The sequence below is a fragment of the Eumetopias jubatus genome, unplaced genomic scaffold (genome assembly GCF_037043125.1).
Source record: "Eumetopias jubatus isolate StellerSeaLion01/CBP00866 unplaced genomic scaffold, mEumJub1_p1.0 scaffold_7, whole genome shotgun sequence".
NCBI lineage: Eukaryota > Metazoa > Chordata > Mammalia > Carnivora > Otariidae > Eumetopias > Eumetopias jubatus.
In genome coordinates, this window is record NW_028274813.1 from 24,798,318 (window position 1) to 24,818,562 (window position 20,245).

Below are 20,245 nucleotides of genomic sequence, written 5' to 3' on the forward strand. Positions count from 1 at the left end.
AAACTGGTAAGTGCTGTGAAGGAAAAGTAAAGAGCATGATAGAAACATGTAACCAGTATGTGGTTTAGAGGTGACAGAGAAGACTTTTCTAAGGCACGGAGGATCCGATGCTCCAGGAGCAAAGGGAAGGATGACAAAGCGGGCTGGCGAGGAGGGGGCAGAAGTTTGCTGCGCTGGGCTGTCAGGGGTGAGCAGTGATCTTACACATTGGGGGAAACTAAGGAGGGTTTGCAAGCATTGAAAAAGATCCCTAGTGTGCTCTTTTGGTAGACATTGGCAAGTTGGTAAAACGTATATGGACATGCAAAGGACCTAGACTAGCCAAAACCATTTTGAAAAAGAAGTTGTACTACCTGATTTCAAAGCTTTTTACAGAGCTATACTAACCAAGACTGCATTTGGCATTAGAATGGTCAGAGAGAACAAATAAGACACCACAGAAAGTCCAGAGATAGTGTTCACTTCAGCAGCACTTACACTAAAATTGGAGTGATACGGGGAAGAGAGGCATGGCCCCTGCACGAGGATGAAACACAAATTCACGAAGCATTCCATATTTACGAGAAATGTACACAATTGTTGAATCACTGAAACAAACATAACACTGTATGTTAACATACTAGAATAACTGGGCACCTGGGTGGCTCAGGCATTAAGCGTCTGCCTTCGGCTTCAGGTCATGATCTCAGGGTCCTGGGATCGAGCCCCACATCGGGCTCCCTGCTCCGCGGGGAGCTTGCTTCTCCCTCTCCCTGTGCTGCTCCCCCTGCTCATGCTCTCTCAAATAAATAAATCTTTTTAAAAAAATAGAATAAAAATTAAAAGTCCAGAAATAGACCCATACATACATGGGTAGTTGATTTTCGACAAAAGTGCCAAGTTAATTCAACTGGAAAAGTACAGTTAGTCAGCTAATGGTGCTGGAACTGAATATCTAGGGGAAAAGACTTTTAACCCTTACCTCACATCATATACAATAATTAAACCATAGATCTGAACATCAAAACTATAAAACTTCCAAGAGAAAATATAAAAGCAAATCTGGTTCTCTGGATTAGGCAACAATTTCTTAGAACACAAAAAAGCATGGCTCAAAAATCTTGATAAACTGTACTTCACCAAAATGAAAACTTTAAGCCTTGATAAAAGGAAAATGCAAACTCCAGACTAGGATAATACATCCACAGTATATATCTAACAAAGGCTTTTCCATCCAGAGTATAGAAAGAACCCTTAAAATATAAGGCAAGACTTCAATAAGGCAAGACTATTCACTAAAAAATAGGGAAGGGGCGCCTGGGTGGCTCAGTCGTTAAGCGTCTGCCTTCGGCTCAGGTCATGACCCTGGGGTCCTGAGATCGAGCCCCACATCAGGCTCCCTGCTCTGCAGGGAGTCTGCTTCTCCCTCTCCCACTCCCCCTGCTTGTGTTCCCTCTCTCGCTGTGTGTCTCTCTGTTAAATAAATAGTATCTTTAAGAAAAATAAAAAATAGGGAAAAGGTTTGAACACTTTTTTAACAAGATTTTATTTTGGGGAGGGGCACCTAGGTGGTTGTCAGTTAAGTGTCTGCCTTCAGCTCAGGTCAAGATCTCAGGGTCCTGGGATTGAGTCCCACATCCGGCTCCTGCTCAGCGGGGAGTCTGCTCCCTTTTCCTCGGCCCCTCCCCACCCACCCACCCCACCCCCCGCCTCCGCTCATGCTCACTCTCTCAAGTAAATAAATAAAAGATTTTTTAAAAGATTTTTTTTATTTTTTAAAAGATTTTATCTATTTGAGAGAGCACACATGCACAGGCATGCCAGGTGAGGAGCAGAGGGGAGGGAGAGGTACAAGCCAACTCGCCGCTCAGCAGAGAGCCTGATGTGGGACCCTGAGATCACGACCTAAGCCAAAACCAAGAGTCAGATGCTTAACCGACTGACCCACCCAGCGTCCCTAAAGATTTTATTTTTTAAGTAATCTCTACACCCAATATGGGGCTTGAATTCACAACCCTTCAATCAAGAGTTGGGTGCTCTACCAACTGAGCCAGCCAGGCGCCCCAAAAGATTTGAACAGACTCATCACAAAGGGAGATACACTAATGACCAAAAAAGCACATGGAAAAATGTTCAACATCTCTGGTCATCAGGGAAATGCAAATTAAAACTATAATAAGATTCCACCACTCACCCACCCACTAGAATGGCTAAATTCAAAAAAAGTTACAAAACCAAGTGTTGGCAAAGATGTGGGAATGCAAAGTGCACAGCCATTTGAGAAAACAGTTCAGCAGTTTTGGGGCAGCAATTTCATTCATCTAAGAGAAGTGAAAGCATGTGCACGCTTGCGCTTGAATATTCACAGCTGCTTTAATTCATAATAGCCCTAAACTAGAAACAATCTAAATGCCAGCATTGTGAATGGATAATCAAATTGTAGTATGTTCATGTGATTGAATACTACTCAGCAGTGAGAAGGAACAATGGCTGATACCTACAACTATATGGATGAATCTTAGAAACATGCTCAAATAAAAAAGCCAAACACAAAAGAATACATAAATATGATTCTATTAATACAAAAGTCTAGAAAGGCAAAACTAACCTATCGTGACAGAGTGGACAAGTGGTTGCTGTGAGCCAAGATTGGGGAGGTAGGAATTAACGGTACAGCAAGACTGTTAGAAGGTCATTCTCAAAAAAAATCCTGATTCCCTTACAGATATAAAAATGAACATGAGTGGGCGCCTGGGTGGCTCAGATGGTTAAGCGTCTGCCTTCGGCTCAGGTCATGATCCTGGGGTCCTGGGATCGAGTCCCACATCGGGCTCCCTGCTCTTTGGGAGCCTGCTTCTCCCTCTGCCTTTCTCTCTCTCTCTCTCTGTCTCTCATGAATAAATAAAAAAAATAAAAAAAAAATCTTCAAAAAAAATGAACATGAGTTAAAGATTTTATTTAACTCCTGAATGAGTAAACTGGTAAGGATATGACAAGCAATCAAAGGAGATACTGAAAAACAAAATTTCTAGAACAAGAATATTGAAATGAATGTGCAAATGAAGGCAAAACTGGTTGCTTTCACTTTGGGAGGTCAAATGAGCCTCTGGAGGGCAGGACACAATTTGCATTTCTGTAGACAAGAATGATTTTACTATTCTTACCTACAACCTACAGAGTTGTAAAGTAGCTCAAAGAATGAAAGACTAGAATCAGATTAACTCAGAAGGCTGTATCAGACCATGCGTTGTTTTCCAGTGAAGACAAGGAACAGCACTGGTGAGGAGGCAGTGAGAACAAGAGTGGATCTAGCAGGACCAGTCAGGAGGCTAGGACAGCTGTCTAGGTAAGGGCGGGTGGGGGGTGGGCCTGGAGAAGGGCTTGGAGCGCAGCTGTAGTGACTGACTCAGAGACGGGTCCATCCAAAGGAATGAACTTGAGCTCTAACTTTGATCTGGTGGAAGGTACAGAAGTTTGACGAAAAGACAAAATAGGTTGGGTGTGAAAAAGAAATCCTAAAAAATAAAGAACAAGGTAGCCTCACCTTTCGTCTAGAAAAAGCCATATGGTGTAGCAGGTGCTCAAAGGCCAGTTTCTTTTGGCTAACATTTGAGTGTTTACCGTGTACCAAGCATCTTATTAGGTTGAAACACATGAAATTGCCAATGTTTGACCCTTTTGACCAAAAAATGGCAACTTCATCCTAATGAAAATCTTTAACACAGATTCTTATTTACTCCTTACATCTGCGAGGTCAGTACTCCCCGACCCACACACACTTTTATAAACGACGAAAGCACCAAGAGGTCAAAGACCTTGTCCAATGATAACTTATTAATAAATGGTAGAAGCAGGATTCAAACCACTGTGGCCAACTCCAGGCCCAGGTTGTAATCCCTGTGATGCACCAAACACTGGCGAGTACTGGGCTGTGCTGTTGCAGATAGTAGTGGTTTCTCTCAACTGTGCTCAGTCCCCTAAGAGTTTCACTTTGGCTAAACCCAGATCCCAGGTTTTACCCCTATGGTGGGTTTCCTGGCCATCCTCCCCAGCACTTCCAGGGATCTGTTATCCCTGCCCTGAACCTAGGCAGCCTTTGTGGCCCCCGAGTGGCCACCCTCCTAGTGTCTTCTGACTGCTCCTCACTGACCTGTCCAAACCCCAACCCTCCAGTCCTGCCCCGCCCCCCACCTGCCTTGTCTCACTGTGCTTACAATCCCTCACAATCCCCATCAGGCCACAAAAATTGTCACTGCTCCTCGGACTTCTTGATATTTATCATGAGCCGAGCTTTTATTTCATGACCTGCGTACCCTACATGTGAGGATTCCCCGCATGAATGTCTCGCTAGAGGGAGTGGGTGGTCCCATTCTTTTACCCAGGATAAAACTAGGTGACACCCAGTGGCAGGGCACGATCTTCTGACCACGACCTCACACGTGTCCAGCCGTTTGCTGTCCTTCTGGGACTTTATGATCACATCTGAGTCTCAAGCCTCTCTGGTTTTTTGACGTGCTCTGAGAACATCCTGAGGAAATCGGGCGCACGGTGGCAGGTGTTTCTCTGGGCTCCACCTCCAGCAGAGGAGCTGGAGGAGCCTTGTGGGGGTGACTTCCTGGCCTCCCTCCCCGAGCAAACCTACCTCGAGGTACAAGCCCAAGAGCTGAGGGCTCCCGCGCGGGGTGCGGCGCGTCCCCCGCCCGCCGAACCTCGGCGGTCCGAGTGTCCCTGCGCCGTCGGCGCGCCCGCCGGCAGGGCGACCCGCGGGAGCGGCAGCGCGGGGCTGGAGCGAGCCGGCCTCTGCGACGTCCCCCGGCCAGGAATTCGCTTGCGGCTACGACGGCGACAGCGGCGGGGACACAGGGCGGGGAGGCGGCCAGATCAAAGGGAGCCGCCCGCCCGGCCGAGACTGTCTGGGCGCGCCGAGGAGCCGCCCCTCCGGGAAGCGCGGAGGACGTCCCGGGCGCTGACCCGAGAAAGGCGCGGCGCCCCCCGCCCCGCGCGCCCCCGCGGCCGCCTGTCTGCCCCACCCCCCACCCCCGCCTCCCGCGCCGAGCCCCGCGCGCTCCCGGCCCTGGAGGAGGGGAGGCCGGGCGCGAAGGGACGCGCGGGAGCCGCTCAGGAGGCGCGGCGCGGAGCAGCGCCGGGAGGGAGACGATGGCTTGACTGCCCGGCAGCGCGGGGCACCTCCTCGGCGTGGTGCTGCTGGCGGCGCTGCTGGCCGCGAACCGGGCGCTCCCCCTGAGGAAGCCGCGGCCCCGGAGCCCCGCGAGGCTGGCGGAGGTGAGCGGCGGGGCCGGGGCGCGAGCGGCGACCTCCGAGGGCGGGCGCGGGGCGGGGGCCAGGTGCGCCGGACCTGCAGGAGCCCCCGTCCCGGCCGGGCGGCGGGCCAGCGGGGGAGAGACTCCACTTCTGGGCTGAGCGCGGGGCGCGGACCCCGGACCCCGCGGGACAGCCCGGCCTGTCCCGCCTGCGGCTGCCTGGCTCTGAGCGAAACTCTCCTGCAGACCCTCCCCCACGCCGCCCCACTCCAGGGGCGGCTCCAAGAGTGGCCGGGATGGTGGGAGCCGAACGCGGCGCTGCGCGGAGCTGCGGAGATTGGACCGGCCGAATAACCGGCCGGTGCAGCCTCAAATCAGACCTGCAAAGCATTTGAGTCCCTTTGGGTGTGAATTGAGATGAGATGAGGTAGTGAGTGGCGTCTTTCAACTTGCAGGGGAGTCAGATCAGCCAGGGACCTTGATATTACTACGCACTTGGAAGAGCAGAAGAGGTCGCTAAGACCTGATGGGCAGGGGGCACTTTCTGGGTGGCCTGTGAGTGGGCTTTGGGGGTGCGACTGAAAACAGGAGCGGGTTGAAAAAAAGTGGTTTAGACGTGTAGAGGAACCACGGTTTGTCAAAACCTGCCTCCTTGCACAAGGGGTCAGCCGTCCAGCCGTTCCTCCGTGGACAGCAGTGGACACTCATCCCCTGGGGACAAAACCCTCCAGACTTGTTCCAGGGAATGCAGACTGGTGTGGCAGGGGGTCCTGGCTCCTCCCATGCACTGAGCTATTCTAGGAGGAGGACAGAGTAGTTCTTCCCATTTTCTGTATGAGGACACCGAGAGGCCCAGAGGGGTGCAGGAGACTGGTGGGGGAGTGGTTCCCCAGCTTGGGGGGCTAGTAGTGCCTAGGCTGTTGAGGCCCTCCAGACGTCGTGGGAAGCAAGGGCCTGGTACTTGGGGTCTCTGTGGACTGGTATTTATCCACCTTTTTTTTTTTTAATGCTGCCCTCCTAAGGAGACTTTTAGATATTTTTCCCACTAAATGCTTCTCCCACTGAAATTTTAATACCATAAATATGTTGTCTATGTACTATGCCACTTTGGTGTGTTACAAACCATTGTAATATCCAAGATTTTTTGCCCCTAATGTCCAATTTTTGCCCCTTGTTCAGAGTACATCCTATAGACCAGAGCCTCTAAACCTCCACACTCCTGTCATTTTGGGTTGTATAATTCTTTGTAGCATATTTAGCAGCATCCCTGGCCTTGACCCACTAGATGCCTGTAGCACCCACTCCTGGACAGAGACAGACATTGCCCAGCGTTTCCTGAGGGACACCCCTCCCCCTCACCATTGTTGGCGACCACTGCTATAGACAAATCCAGAGGAACCGAACAGCCTCTGGCCAGTCCCACCTCCTAAGTGGGGATGACAGTGGTCATACAATTAATTGAATTGACATTTTCCCCCCTACTCATTTGACATATTTTCTATTTTAGTACTTACTGCTTTGTATTGTGATTATTTTTTATATGTTTGCCAGATCTTCCCCCAAGACTAACCTAGAGGATGAGTTATTTCAGAGCCAAAGTCATATTCCCAGCCCTAGCATAGGGCCTGGCAGAACCCTCAAAAACATGTTAAAGCAAATTAGTGCCATGAAGGAAAAACAGAGCTTGGATCCCAGGGCCTGGGGTTCTGGTCCCAGTGGGTCATTAACTCATGTATGACTCACCTTGGATGATTTCCTGACATTTAAAATGAGGGGCTAAGTCATCTCCGTGATCCCATCTAGCTCAAACATTGCTTCATAAGTCTGGGTGATGTGTGTTAAAGCTGTTCCACGTCAAGGTGTTAGCTAAGAAATCCTGTTAAGATAAGGCAGAGTGCTATTCTAGGGCCTTAGGTGATATGTCAGAAATAACTGACAACTCCAAAGACTTTGAAGAAGCTGAAGAACATAAGCCCCCCCCCCGCCCCCGCAATCTAAAGGTACAGGATGACTGAGGGAAAGTAAGCCTTCTCTGGGCCTTGCAGAGTCTGTGCGAAGTACTTTATGCGATGTTATTTCATTGTTGCACATGGGTGTTATTCCCATTTTCCAGAAGGAAATATCAAGGCACTGAGCCGGTAAGCCTAACTGAGCTTGGGAGCCAGGGCTGTCATTTCAAGAGCTATACCAGCGACCTTGTGGTCCATCTTTGCCTGACATACCCCAGCCTGCTCATCTGAAGTCTTGAAAAGTCTTGAAATCATCAGCATCAGGAACAAAATGTGCCACCCTCTCTCTGGGCAGGCCTGTTGCTGAGCCTCAGTTTACCCCCACAATCAAATGGGAGTAAGAGAGCCCATTCTGTCGGCTGGCCTGCTGGGTGAGAAAGCACGGTGCACGTGTGTGGCATCGTCGTTACAAGGATTTGGTGGGTGCTAGATGGGCAAGGAATGACAGAGCTCTGCCTGGGGGGGGTCTTCTGCTCTAGTTAGGATCAGAACACCACCCAAACAGCCACAGCCTAGCATTTTGTGTTCCTTGTCTTATTTTCCTCGTTTTAGGGATGAGGAAACAGACAGTGGGTCTAATAACTAACCCAGGGTTCTGCAGCTGGATTGAAACCCAGCTTGGCTTAACTCCGGGACCCCTGGACACCTCGCCCTGGCACCCCCGCCTCCTGGGCAGGCAAGGGAAGACCTGGGGGTAGGGGAAAGAGTTGAGGACTTGGGGCCACAAGAGGGTGATGGAGATGAGAACTAGGGGAGAGAGAGGAGGGAGGGGACAGCATTCCAGGCTGCACGGACTGCCCCGCAGGAAGGGTCCCCCGTGGGGCGGAGCTGCAGGCTCTCCTGCTGTAGCAACAGGGATGCGGTCCCCACGGAAGGATGCACGCGTGAGGGGGCGGGCTGAGAGTGAAGAGCTCAGGCCCAGAGGAAGGAGCCTGCGGGCCTGGGGCAGCGTCACACATATGGCCGGGGTGCTTAGTCAGCACTTCGGTCCTGGGCGTCATCCAGCCAGGTGCCTGGCATCAAGGGCTGGAGTGCAGGAGGGGCGTGATGGGTGGAAAGGTCTCAGCTGCCAGGCCGGGGCACCAAGAAGCAGATATATTCCTACAGGTCGGTTTTCTTTGGTTAGGGTGTGCCCACTTCCTAGCCCAGTCAGTGAGTGAGGATCACGTGGGCGTGTGTGATGCCAAGCCTGTGGCTTCGCCCCCAGCCTCCCCTGGCAACTGGCTACCTCCTTGGACCTTGACTGTGACCATCACTCTCCCTCCAGACCATTCTTCCTGCTCAGAATTTGGAACTACTGGAGAGCTGGTTGAGGGAGAAAGGGAAGTATAGGAACGGGGACCAGGAGGCTGGGCTGCTTGGTCGTCCCAGGCAAGTCCTCGCCTCACTGGCTCTCGGTCTCCCTATCTCGTTCCTTCCCTTTGCCTCTCACTGGGTTGTTGCGAAGATCAAACGGAAAGATGGTTGTGAGAAGCAGAATATCCTGCTCTAGTGTTTCGGTCATTCGGCACACTCTGCACCTGAGCGGCGGTCTGCAAACCAGAAGGTACAGCCCTTGCTCGGAGTTGGCAAAGCACAAGGGCTAAGGCACAGCCCCTCCAGCCAGACCATCTGCCTCGAGTCTTGTTCCGCCAGCCCCCTGGGTGACCCCAGCCAAATTACCTCACCTGTCTGATCCTCGGCCGCCTCGTCTTTGAAGTGAGGAGGACGCGAGCACCTGCCCCAAGGGGCATGAGAATTCAGTGAGCATGCTTGGCAACACTGACTACGTAGTTGGGGGGGGCAGTGCAGAATGAGAAGGTGGGGCCTCTCAGAGGGGTCAGTCAGATGCCCAGCCTGTGCGAGGACACAGGGCACCCAGCATGCAGCCAGCCCCATCACTAGTACTCTCATGAGAACGAGGAGCTCTGAGGTCTCAGCTGGGGGCCGGGAGGGCTGGAGGGTGAAGTCCAGCGCCCTCCTCTGCCTGGGGTCCTCTGGCCTGGCTGAAGAGGCAGGTGCCGTTGAGCCCTAGGTCTCCGGCCCTTCCTGGGAGGCCAAGGTGGCTGCGTGCGAGGCCTGGCTCTGTATGCATGGGCGTGGACTGCTGGGGCTGGGGGGAGGGGGGTGCCGGGCTGCACCTGGCCGCCGGGTTCATTATCCAGAGCAAGTTCCTGAGCCCTGCGGCAGAGGGAAGGGAGGCCGGGGTGAAATGAGGGGGCTGAAGCAGCTTAGCGGGCAGGCTCATGCGGTGCAGGAAGGGCTTTTCTGTTGACTGGAAGCACGTGGGTCAAGGGCTGCCTGGCCAAGCCTGGGAGGATGCACGTGTGTGTGGGGGGGGCATAGATCTTGGTATATATCTACATATCTCATGTCTATCTGGGCGTTGACACCATTCCCCCAAAGAACGGACTTGGGTATTTGTGCCTGTGCGAAACTCCACTTGCGAGGCTAACAGATGGGTGCGGCGGTCCCGTGGGATAGGACAGGTGTTCTTAAAGGGGCTGGAGCCTCAGAACTCAGGCCGCGGGAATACGCCCCCCAGAGTTCCCACGTCAGTGGTGGTGCTGGGGACTTCAGACCAACCAAGATGTAAAGAACTAACGGTGCCTGGTGACAGGGTCTCTCTCTCTCTCTCTCTCTCTCTCTCTCTCAAAACCATCTGTCACCACCTCTAGGTAAGGTTCACTGCACACTGGCCATGTGTGAGGCAGCCCTACTTCTAACTCAACAACCACACAAGACAGAGACTGCTGTTTCCTTAATTTATGGAGGCTGAGTTTAAGGCCAATTAAGTTAACCTGCCCACGGTCACACAGCTCGGAAGTGCACACGTTGGGATTGGAACCCGGGCCGAGTGGACTCCCGCCCGCCCCCGTTACCATCCATTTGGCGGCCAGCAGGATGACAAAAGCGGAAGTGCTTTGTGAATCCAGAGGTGGTTGCTCGTGGAGGTTGTCGTGAGTGCCCACACACGTGTGTGTGCACCCAGGCATGGGCGTTAAGATCAGCCAGAGCTGAGTTTGAACCCAGGCTCAATACGGTAACCTTGGTGACCTCCCGTCAATCCCTGACCCCGCCTGAGCCTCCGTAGGCTCATCATTAACACAGAGAGGGTCACATTCAGCCCTCGGGGTTGCTAGTGTTCGTTCTGTCACTCAACAGTGATTGATTGAGCTCCTGCTGTGTGCCAGGCACTGTGCTAGGCGCAGGCTACAGCAGGAACGAAGCAGACTTGAAGTCCTGCCTGCAGTCTAGCCGGGGTGACAGAGGCACCTAAAGGGCCTGGCCCAGGCTCGGGAGGGAAGATGTGCTCACAGCACTGGCGGGGCAAGGCACGGGGGGCTCTGCCCGGATTTCTGCAGCCCTTTCTTCCACTTGCTGGTATCTAGCCACCGGACGGCTGTCGCTGCCACTAGGGCCTGCTCTGAGCTGTCACGGCCAGCCTGAGGCGCCCAGGGAGCAAATCCTCTCCTCCCCCTGGCAGCCCTCAACCAGTGACAGGCGGGGCTTGTAGGTACGTAGCCCAGCCCCCCGCTTCTGGGGGAGAAGCTGAGACACCCGATGGGACTGAGCCCCACTTGCCCCCCCGGGGTCACTAACCTGGGAGCGTTCTATATTAGCTGATTCCCGTCCCTGACTCACGCCCCCTCTCCCTGCTCCTGTCTCCTGGGATCACCTTTCAAAGGAATGACTTGCCCTCGAATTCTCGTGTCAGGGTTGGCTTCTGAAGGAACAAACTAAGACGGGTGTCCCCCCTCCACTCCACTCCTGGGGTTCCCTGGGGCCTGAAACACGGGGCAAGGGGCCCTGAGAGCAGCTCCAGAGAAGGGTGGCATGTGTGCCTGGGATGTTTAGCTGGGGTTTTCTATGGCCTCTGCTCATCACCTGGTCCACCTGGGCACCCGGAGTGGAGAGGTTGAAGAGGGCTGGAAATACGCATTCCGAGCACCTGCTGGATACCAGCTCTTTCCCATCACTGTTCCCCATTTTACAGATAAGGATGCTCACAGAGGATATGCCCCTGTCAGGGTCCCACAGGTCAGAAGCCAGCCTATCTAGGGATTCAGACCTAAGTGGCCTGACTTTAAGCAGGGTTTCTTTTTTTCTTTTTTTTTAAGTTTATGTATGTATGTATGTATGTATTTAAGTAATCTCTACACCCGGTGTGGGATTCAAACTCATGACCCCGAGATCAAGAGTCACATGCTCTACGGACTGAGCCAGCCAGGTGCCCCGAGGGCAGGGCTTCTTAACCTCAGCATAGTTGACATTCTGGGCTGGATGATTTGTACGAGGGCTGTCCTGTGTGTCGTAGGATCTCTAGCCTCACCCACAAGGTGCCAGTAGCACCCCTCTCCAATTGCGACAACCACAAATGTCTCCAGACCTGGCTAAATGTCCTCATTTGAGAACCACTGAGAACAACTGAGAACCACTGCCTAACTATCTGCTCGCGAGGCAGGGACCTCTGCATCAGCCAGAGAGGCAGCAGACCCTGAGGTCCTGCTGTCCTGAGACTGTCTGTCCCTGGGCCCCGGAGGCCGCAGACAGGGGAGCCGCTGAGCCATGTCACAGGGACAGTTAGGGCTTTGGTGGCCTTGTGGCTGGGAGCTGCCAGGAAGGCCGCCCCTGGGGATGTGCCAGGCCTCCGGGACTGGTCAGCGAAGGGGCTGAGTTGCTCTGTTACTCAGCTGTCAGTCTCTGCTCGTCCAGCCTGGCTGTCCAGACCAGAGCCCTTTGACTCGGCTGCCAACTCCAGGGCCAGGCTCCCACTGTGCTCCCACAGTGATTAATGCAGGAGCCTTGGAGCCGGGTGTCTGCGGACCCCTGCAGGGAGGGGCAAAAGGGGAGAGACCGAAGGTTCTGATTCTCTTTTCCAACCCAAGGAAAGAAAGTCATAGTGAGACACTAGACTGAGTAAGCCTCCGATTTATGAAGTAGACTCTCCACACTCTTGCCTGTAGTGTCCGAGCATAACAGTTAGCAGTATGGGCTCTGGGGCGCCTGGCCGGCTCAGTTGGTGGAGCGTGTGACTCTTGATCTCAGGGTTGTGGGTTCAAGCCCCACGTTGGGTGTAGAGATTACTTAAAAATAAAATTAAAAAAAAAAAAAAGAAGAAGAGTGTGGGCTCTGGGCCCAGGCTGTCTGGTTCAAATCCTGGCTCTGCCACTAAATATCTGTGTGACCTTGGGCAAGTTGCTTGCCCTCTCTGTGCTTCAGCTTCCATTGTCCATTTCCATGGGGATGATAGCTAGCACCTACCTCTGAGGGTTGTTGGGAGGATGACATGAGAGATTAAGTGTTTAGAAAAGTGCCTGGCACACAGATGCTGGGGAGATGTTTGATAAATAAAATTCTGACAATCCTTCCAGGTAGAAATTATCCTCATTTTGCAGATCAAGTTGAATGAGCTAGTAAGAGGCTGAGCTGGGATTTGAACCCAAGCTGATCTGACCGTCCAGACCTGTGTTTTTTCACACCGTTTCAGGTAGGTGGTGGGAGATGGGGTCAAGGCTGTGGACTGAGTCGGGGCAGAATCCACAGGGTCCCAGCCCCTGAGGCTCATAAAGGCAGCTCTGGACAGTGCTCTTTCCGTCCTGTTGTGGAGACCTGAGTAATGGCTGCAGCCTGCAAGTAGGTGGACGGCCACCCTAGTGTCCCACTGTCTGAGCAGGTGAGGGCTGCAGCTGGAGTCAGAGACAACCAGGGTCTTTCACTTACTATCTGAGCAGAAGCAGGGACAGTCCGGGTGTGGACCCCCCAGGGGCACTGGCCGGTGGAGGGAATTAACTGGCAGACAGACAGCCGTACCAGCCCCTGGAATGGGCCCCAGGTGGGCAGTTGGAGGAAGGAAGGTAGCAGTGGTCAGGGATGCTAAGGAATACAGCCCCCACCTGGACGGCTTGGGAGGGCCAGTGGCCGGGGAGCCTGCTGGGCCGAGGTTTTGCCCTCACTTCCCTGTGGGCCTTTCTGGGCCTTGCTGCCCTGACTTGGGAGGCCCGCTGTCTGTTCCCCAGGCAAGAGCATGTGGTCTGCTAACTGCATTTGGAAACACATGCTTCCCTCTCTAGACCTCAGTTTTCTTCATCTGTGAAATGAGGAGGTTGGTTTGTGTCTCTTCTATGTGTAAAAACCTGATTTAGCCCCATCATGCCTCATGTGGACACCATCTGTCCAAACAGTCTGTGGACATGGCCTCACTCACCCTCTGAGGTGGTAAAGCAGGTATGTTCGGATACATAGTCACATGGGGGAGGCGGGTAGTTGTGACATGGACAGACCCCAGGGCTCCTGAATCCCTCTCTTCAAGTCCACTTGGGGCAAGCCCTGATCCCAATCACCCCTCCCTCCCCCTCTCTCTCCTTCAGGTGTCAGCCTTCCCAGATCCCGGCTCTCCTAGGGAAGAAGAGGGGAACCCACTCCCCAGAACGCCTTCAGGCAGGGCCATGCCGTCATAGGTGCCGGGCTCTCAGTGAGCCAGCAGCCTTGAGCCCAGACAGGGCGGCCCCTCCCAGGACCCTGGAGGACACTCCCTTGCTGCTTGAGCTGCAGAAGCTGCCAGGATTGGCCAACACAGACTTGAGTGCCCCAAACCCCAATATCCATGTGAGAGCTACAGGAGGGCTGTGGGCCCAGTGGACCCCTGGAGAGGAGCTGGGATGAACAGTGTTCCCATCCTATATTCCTTGTAGGGCGGGGGTCCTGTTCGGGGTCACAGAAGATGGAGTAGCGGGAGTACTGCTCATCCACTTACTAGCCACAGACTGAGCAGGGCACGTGGCCCCCTGAGCCCTTGTTTTCTAGCCCATGACGAGGGACAGACGGCTCTGGCAGGGCTGTCATAAAGACCAGACGAGAGGAGAAGCCTCGTGAGCTGCAGGGGCTTCCAGGAATCTGGGGGAGGAGTGATTTGTGGCCCCCACCCAGGCCCAACCCTTTCTGTAGGCTCGGTTGCGTGCAGAATGGGGTGGGCCGGTAGTGGGGGGCTGCCCGCCACAGAGGGGCTTTATGGGGCCAGTGGGATTCCAGTTTACGTTCCCCGCTGCTGGTCCTCAATCCCTGACGGTAGTAGTTCTGCATTTTGTGCAGCATCTACAGTTTACAAAACACTCTCATCAAAAGAGAAAAGGCCACAAAAAAGTGTAGAATCTAATATTCTTTTTTAAAAAATATTTTATTTATTTATTTGAGAGAGAGCGCACACACAAGCGGGGGGAGGGGGAAGCAGAGGGAGAGGGAGAAACAGACTCCCCACTGAGCAGGGAGCCCGATGCGGAGCTCGATCCCAGGACCCCTAGATTGTGACCTGAGCCGAAGGCAGACGTTTAACCGACTGAGCCACCCAGGCGCCCCTCATATTATTTTATAATAGTCAAAATAATGTTTTCAAAGTTCACTTCCACATAAATGATTTCATGTTCCTTATTTCCCATCCACCGTGGGGCGAGTGAGGGAACTCCCTTACCGCCCCCCGTGTCCCCCCCCCCGCAACCCGGGGCCGCTGAGGGAGTTTGCTATCTTTGCTGTTATTTTCCAGTCCCACAATGAGCCCCAGGGCTGTTGGCGGCCCCTCTGGCTGGGCAGCCCGCAGGCCCGTAGAGTCACCATTCACAGCCCGCGTCTCTTAAACGAGTGGGTCTCTATCCTGGCACAATGTTAAAGCTTCCGCGCCTGGCTCCACGTCAGGGAGTTAAATGCGTGTTGAGGGTTGGGTCAAGGAGTCTGGATACCCAGGGGATTCGGATGCCCAGCCAAGGCTTAAATCGTGACCCCCTGTGCCCTGGGAGGCCAGGAAGGTTGGTGAAGAAAATGAGCCGGTTTGGAGGGAAGGGAGGGCCTCTGTCCCTGCCACCGACACTCATCATGATCCTGTCTTTGGAGTCTTGCCCTGAGCCCTCCTTTGCCGGCCGGCCTGGGTCTGTCCTTCTGCAGGTGACCGTTGAGGTGGTGGAGGAGCCCCAGGCCGAGGTGGAGATGGACCTACCGGCCGAGCCCAGCCGCTGCTGGCCCCAGGGTGCCTCAAGCTGGCTGCCCGCCAAGGAGCTCTTCTGGCCCCTATTCTGCGGCCACCTGGAGGGCGAGGAGGGGAGGACTGATCTCAAGGGCAGAGCCCCAGGGGACGAAGAGGAGGAGGAGGGTTACCCTGCAGAGCACGGTGAGAGCAAGGCCCAGGAGGACAGCGATGAGGAGGGGGAGCCCGGGCTCAGTGCAGACAGCTGGGAGCAGGGCTGGCTGGCCCCCGGGGACTGGGCCTTCAAGGAGACAGACGGCTATGCTGAGCGCTCCCATCTTGGCGTCCCCGGCTGCCGCCTCTGGAGGTCCTGAGTGGAAATGGGGCGAGAGAGAGGCCCGAGAGCTTCCCGAGCAGGGGCAGCGGTGGAGACCGGGAGCTTAGGCCTGTAGAAACACCGTCATCCCCTCAGTAGCAACATTACCCATTGCTTGCAAAATTTGGGGTTTTATTTCTCCCCAAACGTTTGACCTTCACAACAGCCTTGAGACCCCCCCGCCCTCAGCAGGACGGACATTTGTTAATTTGATATATATTCGTATCTGTCAGTTGCCAACAAACTGGGAAATAATATAAACCCCACCACTCACAACTGACCTCGTTTTCAGACTGTGTGGGGTTTGCATCCTGTCTCTGCCGCTTACCAGCAAGTTACTTAACCTCTCTGTGCCTCATTTCCTCTCTCTCTAGAATGGAGAATGACACCGCCCTTACTACATAAGATTGGGTATAGAGGGTATTGAGTTAATGCACTTCAAGTGCCAGCATATAGTAGACTAAATATTGGCTGTTTTTATTGGAATGCAACATAACAGCCCAGACTGTCCAGAAAATGCCCCCTCACGCCTGGCCAGCCCCCGTGACGGCTGTTCTTATTTTTTATGCTGCAGTTCAGGTTTCCCTGGGCACGGACCTGTCTCATGCACAGTGGCAGCCATTCTCCCCAGAGCCCTGGCGTTTCGTCCTTGGACGGCGGTGCCGTGATGAAGACTGAGGCCCAGCAGGTTTTCCCCAGTTCACCAAAATAATGTAAACTGGCAGAATTTTCATGCCTTTCAGCTCTTCATCCATTAATTGTCCTTAAAATGTTGGTGCCTGCCTGCTCAGACCCTCCTGGGAAGTGAGGAGAGAGCTGGCTATGTCAGGACTTTGGGGATCCCACAGAGACCGCCCCCCCCCCCCCGGCTCTCAGCCCTGTGCAGCGGGAGGCCTGCACGTGCCATCATGGTGTACGTCAGGTTCCTCAGGCCAGGCCTGGGTCCCGAACATGGGAAGTCAGGATCTTCCTTAACATCGCAGTGCCAGGGCGGTCTTGTCACTGTGGCTTTGACTGACATGACCCGCACGGGGGTCCGCTGCACAGGGGTGCCAGCTGAGGGACAGGTGGGGGCCAAAGTCCAGCCCATGCTTCGTCCACTAGGCCGGGAGCCCTGGCGCGGGTGGCATCCTCCTGAGGAAGGGGCGCCTTCTGCTGATTGGCACCGATGCTCCCTGTGGGCTCTGCTCACTCACCCCTGGCTCCCTGCCTTGACCCAGACTATGAGCTTCCAGAGGAGTGGAGCCCCTGGTCTCCCTGTGGTGGGAGCTGCAGCAGCGGCAGCCAGAGGAGGACTCGGCCCTGCGGCTCCACCTGCACGGCCACCGAGTCCCGAGCCTGCGACCTGCCCCCTTGTCCTGGTGAGATGAGCCCCAGGGCCTGCAAAGGCAGCCGCTTTCATGCTGGGCTTGGTGCCCTGGGAATGGGGGCCTTGTTTGAGGGCAGGGCCGGGGGAAGGGATGCAGGCAGCTCACAGATACAGGGATCTGGCCTCGGCCCAGGCCTAGGCCAGATGCTGTGGGCACCGAGAGCCTAGTGAGGGCTGGGCCTCCCCATTGGGAGCACAGAGGTGCACCAGGGCCCCACCAGCCTGGCCGCCTCTCTTCCCAAAGGCACCGAGGACAAGGACCCCTTGGGCTTCCCCAGTGAGCAGTGGCAGCCCCTGGCCCACAATGCTACGCACATGCTCGGTCCAGGTCAGTGAGGAGCTAGGCCCTGCTCCTGGGGATTTGGGGAGAACCTCGCCGGGAGGGTGGAGCATCACTGCACAGACAGGAATCTCACTTCCATCCATGGAGAGCTAGTACATGTTCCAGCTGGAAGGTGAGCCTCCCCAGTAAAGGGGCCCTGGTCTTTTTGAGTCCCCCTAACCAAGCCATTGGCCTTTCCCAGCCTGACATTCCTGCTGGAAAGAGGGTCCTGATGGGAGACCACCCGGTGGGGCATATTCTGCCTGGCTGCAGGCTGGGATGGGGATATTCTGCCTTCCACTCCCGGTCACTCTGGAGGCTCTCAGGCAGGGTCTGTGTGGGAAGGGGTGCTATCAGAAACAGGTCAGGGGCCAGAACTCCGGAACTGCTCCTTCCAGCAGCTTGGGAGCAGGCTGTTTTTACTAGAACGTCCTGCATCTGCATCTCTTGGTGTCACTTGCACCCCATAAAGGAGGGAGGCAGCTGCCGACAGGCCCCCTTGCAGATGGGCCCTATGCTCAATCCTCTGACGCTCCCTGAGCTGGTGGGGTGAGCCTGCGGGGCCGGGGATCTGCCCTCAAGGAGCTCAGGTCTTAGGAGGAGAGACACACATGGCCAGCTTGAGCACTACACGGCAGAGTGTGCCCCCATGTTCTGGAGCAAAGAGGAAGCTAGCCATGTGTTCTCTGTGGCCAGAATCAGAGGCCACATTCCCAAGGGAGAGAGAATGGAGGAGGCCAGCATAGACAGAGGGGACTTCCGGGGGCCCAGAGAGACAGAGTGAGCCTGAGACTGGTGGAGGTAAGAACGAGAATAGACCAATGGTGAAGACAGTGGAATTGTTTAAAACAGTGTTCCCTGCCCCCAACCCCCCCCCCCAGCTCCTTCCCCAAGACCCCAGCTCCTTCCCACCATCCAGCACGTAAAGGGACAGCCTCCAGGGCCCTCCGCCAGCCCCTTGGCCAACATCCACTCTGAGACGTGGCCTCTTGCTTCACGTTTCCTGCAGGGTGTGTGGTAGCCCTTCTCTGTCCACAGGGGAGGGTGGGACCGACTGCACCCAGCTCTGGTGTGGGACCCTCTCTCTCCGGGCATTGGTCCCTGATCAGCTTTGATCAGCTTCCACCCCACCTGGGGAGGGGGGAGGGGGGCTGACTGCCTCCCCTCCCCCCTCTGCAGATGTGGACAGCTGTGAGGAGTGGCTGAACTGCAAGAGTGACTTCCTGGCCAAGTACCTGAGTCACGTGCTGCAGGACCTGCCTGGCTGCCCCTGCATGTACCCACTGGAGGCCCGTGTCCAGCGCCCCGTGAGCCTGCAGGATGAGCCCCGGGGCCGCAGCTTCCGCTGGGGGGATGCGAGTGGCCCGCGGGAGCGCCTGGCCCTGTAGCAGCCCTTGGCGCGCTTCTGCTTGCGCTCCCCGCCGTCGGTGGCCAGCCGCGCCCTGGCCGCCCAGCACCTCCGCTACGGCGCGGGCAGCCAGCTGCTGACCTGGGGCAAGGGCGCCGGCGCTCCCGACCTTGTCAGCACCCACTTCTTGCCCGAGCTGCCCTTCAGGGTGGCCACGCTGCCCTGGATCCTCTGCAAGGGGGACTGGAGCCGCTACCATGCCGCGCGGCCCCCAGACAACGGCCGGGCCTGCGCCGACAACCCTCCTGAGGACGAATACCTGGCCCAGTTGCAGGAGGCTAAGGAGTACTAATGGGTGTGTGTGGGGGGCCCCGCTGTGCCCGAGAACCCGCCCGCCCTGCAGACCCCTCGCCCTGCCTCTGCCCAGACCCGGTGATGCCGGCCTGCTGCCACCGGCCCTCCGCCTGTGAACCCCAGGCAGGTGGGCACCCCAGGTGTCGGGGTGGGGCTGGGGACAAGGCTGAGTGGTATACAGGGTCGGGGGAGGCCCAGGGCGAGGGAGGGAGCTCAGTCCCTGAGGTAGAGGGGTATATCAGGGAAATGTGTGTCTGTGGGGTCTGCCTTCTGCCCACTGGGAGGCAGTGTCCCAGCCTGGCCACGCATTTTCTTCCCCCTTCCCCCTGAGCTGGGCTCTGGGCACAGGCGAGGGCCCAGCTCTCCATGCACACCGTGGTTCCAAGGACCTGTGGCGGGAGGCCCGGGCCCCGAGGCGCTACAGCTGCCCCTTGCCAGGCGGGCAGCCAGCCTCCTGAGCAGCCCCCTCCTTACCTCTGGGTGGTGGCACGAGGCCCTCTTGCCCCACCCCTACTGGGAGCCACCACAGACGAGGACTGGGTCCCTAACAGGTTGTCCTCAGCTCCAAAGTGCCTTTCAGGGGACACCCCTTTTGTGTAGGGCTGAAGTCAATCTGTGGGGCCAAATGTGGACAGACAGGCTGAGGCGGCCGAGACAAGGGCTGGCTCCAGGCAGGGAATAAGTCAACCAATTCAGGTCCCTTTCTTTGTCCAGCACCTCTGTTCTGTCCAGGTTATAGGCATGTGCAGGCCTGGGAGATGGCACGGCTTGGGGTGGGCTCAGAGCTACGCTCAGGAGGATGTGCCCCACGGTGAACTGGTAAACCAGTTCTCTGGACAGGGTTGGTGGGAAATCAGGGAAGCCTAGATTTCTGTGGTGTAAACACTCCCACCATGGCCTACTTCACGCTCCCAAGCTGTTGTTACTGAATGCACCGAGCTCAGAGCTGGGAAGAGATGCACCTAATCGGCTCCCCTAGCACACCTTGTGTTTCTCCCCTGCCCCCTAGCCCCCCAAACCATACATCCTTGCCTTCTGTGGAGCTGAAGTGCTGAAGTCCCAACTGTCCTGTTCACAAAAGCTCCAAAAGGTGGAGACCTCAGCCCCTGGACAGCTGCCCTGAAGCTCTCTGTGATCCTCAGCAATAAAGCACTTTATTTTCAGATTCTGTCTGATGAAGAACTGGGAGCCTCAGCAGAGGTGTAGGGAGCCCTGCTTGCAGCCCAACCCAAGCCGCCCATGCTTGTGTTTGCGACTCCTTCACCCAGCTGGGCGGGCGGGGCTCCTGGAGTGC

General features: G+C 55.6%; 1 protein-coding gene and 1 non-coding gene across 2 annotated transcripts; both read left to right on the forward strand.

The window, feature by feature from the left end:
* Window positions 1-454: 454 nt before the first annotated feature.
* Window positions 455-561, forward strand: LOC114208996 (U6 spliceosomal RNA). Its single transcript, XR_003609212.2, has one exon. It is a non-coding gene; the product is annotated as a U6 spliceosomal RNA (small nuclear RNA).
* A 2,660-nt stretch (window positions 562-3,221) lies between these two features.
* On the forward strand, window positions 3,222-18,949 carry ISM2 (isthmin 2). Its single transcript, XM_088025156.1, is given in 12 exon segments — window positions 3,222-3,258; window positions 4,560-4,959; window positions 5,157-5,324; window positions 5,487-5,601; window positions 8,517-8,620; window positions 13,375-13,456; window positions 13,600-13,661; window positions 13,663-13,837; window positions 15,164-15,505; window positions 16,778-16,919; window positions 17,172-17,255; window positions 18,429-18,949. Coding segments are annotated over 12 exon segments (2,232 nt in total).
* The last annotated feature ends 1,296 nt before the right edge of the window (window positions 18,950-20,245 follow it).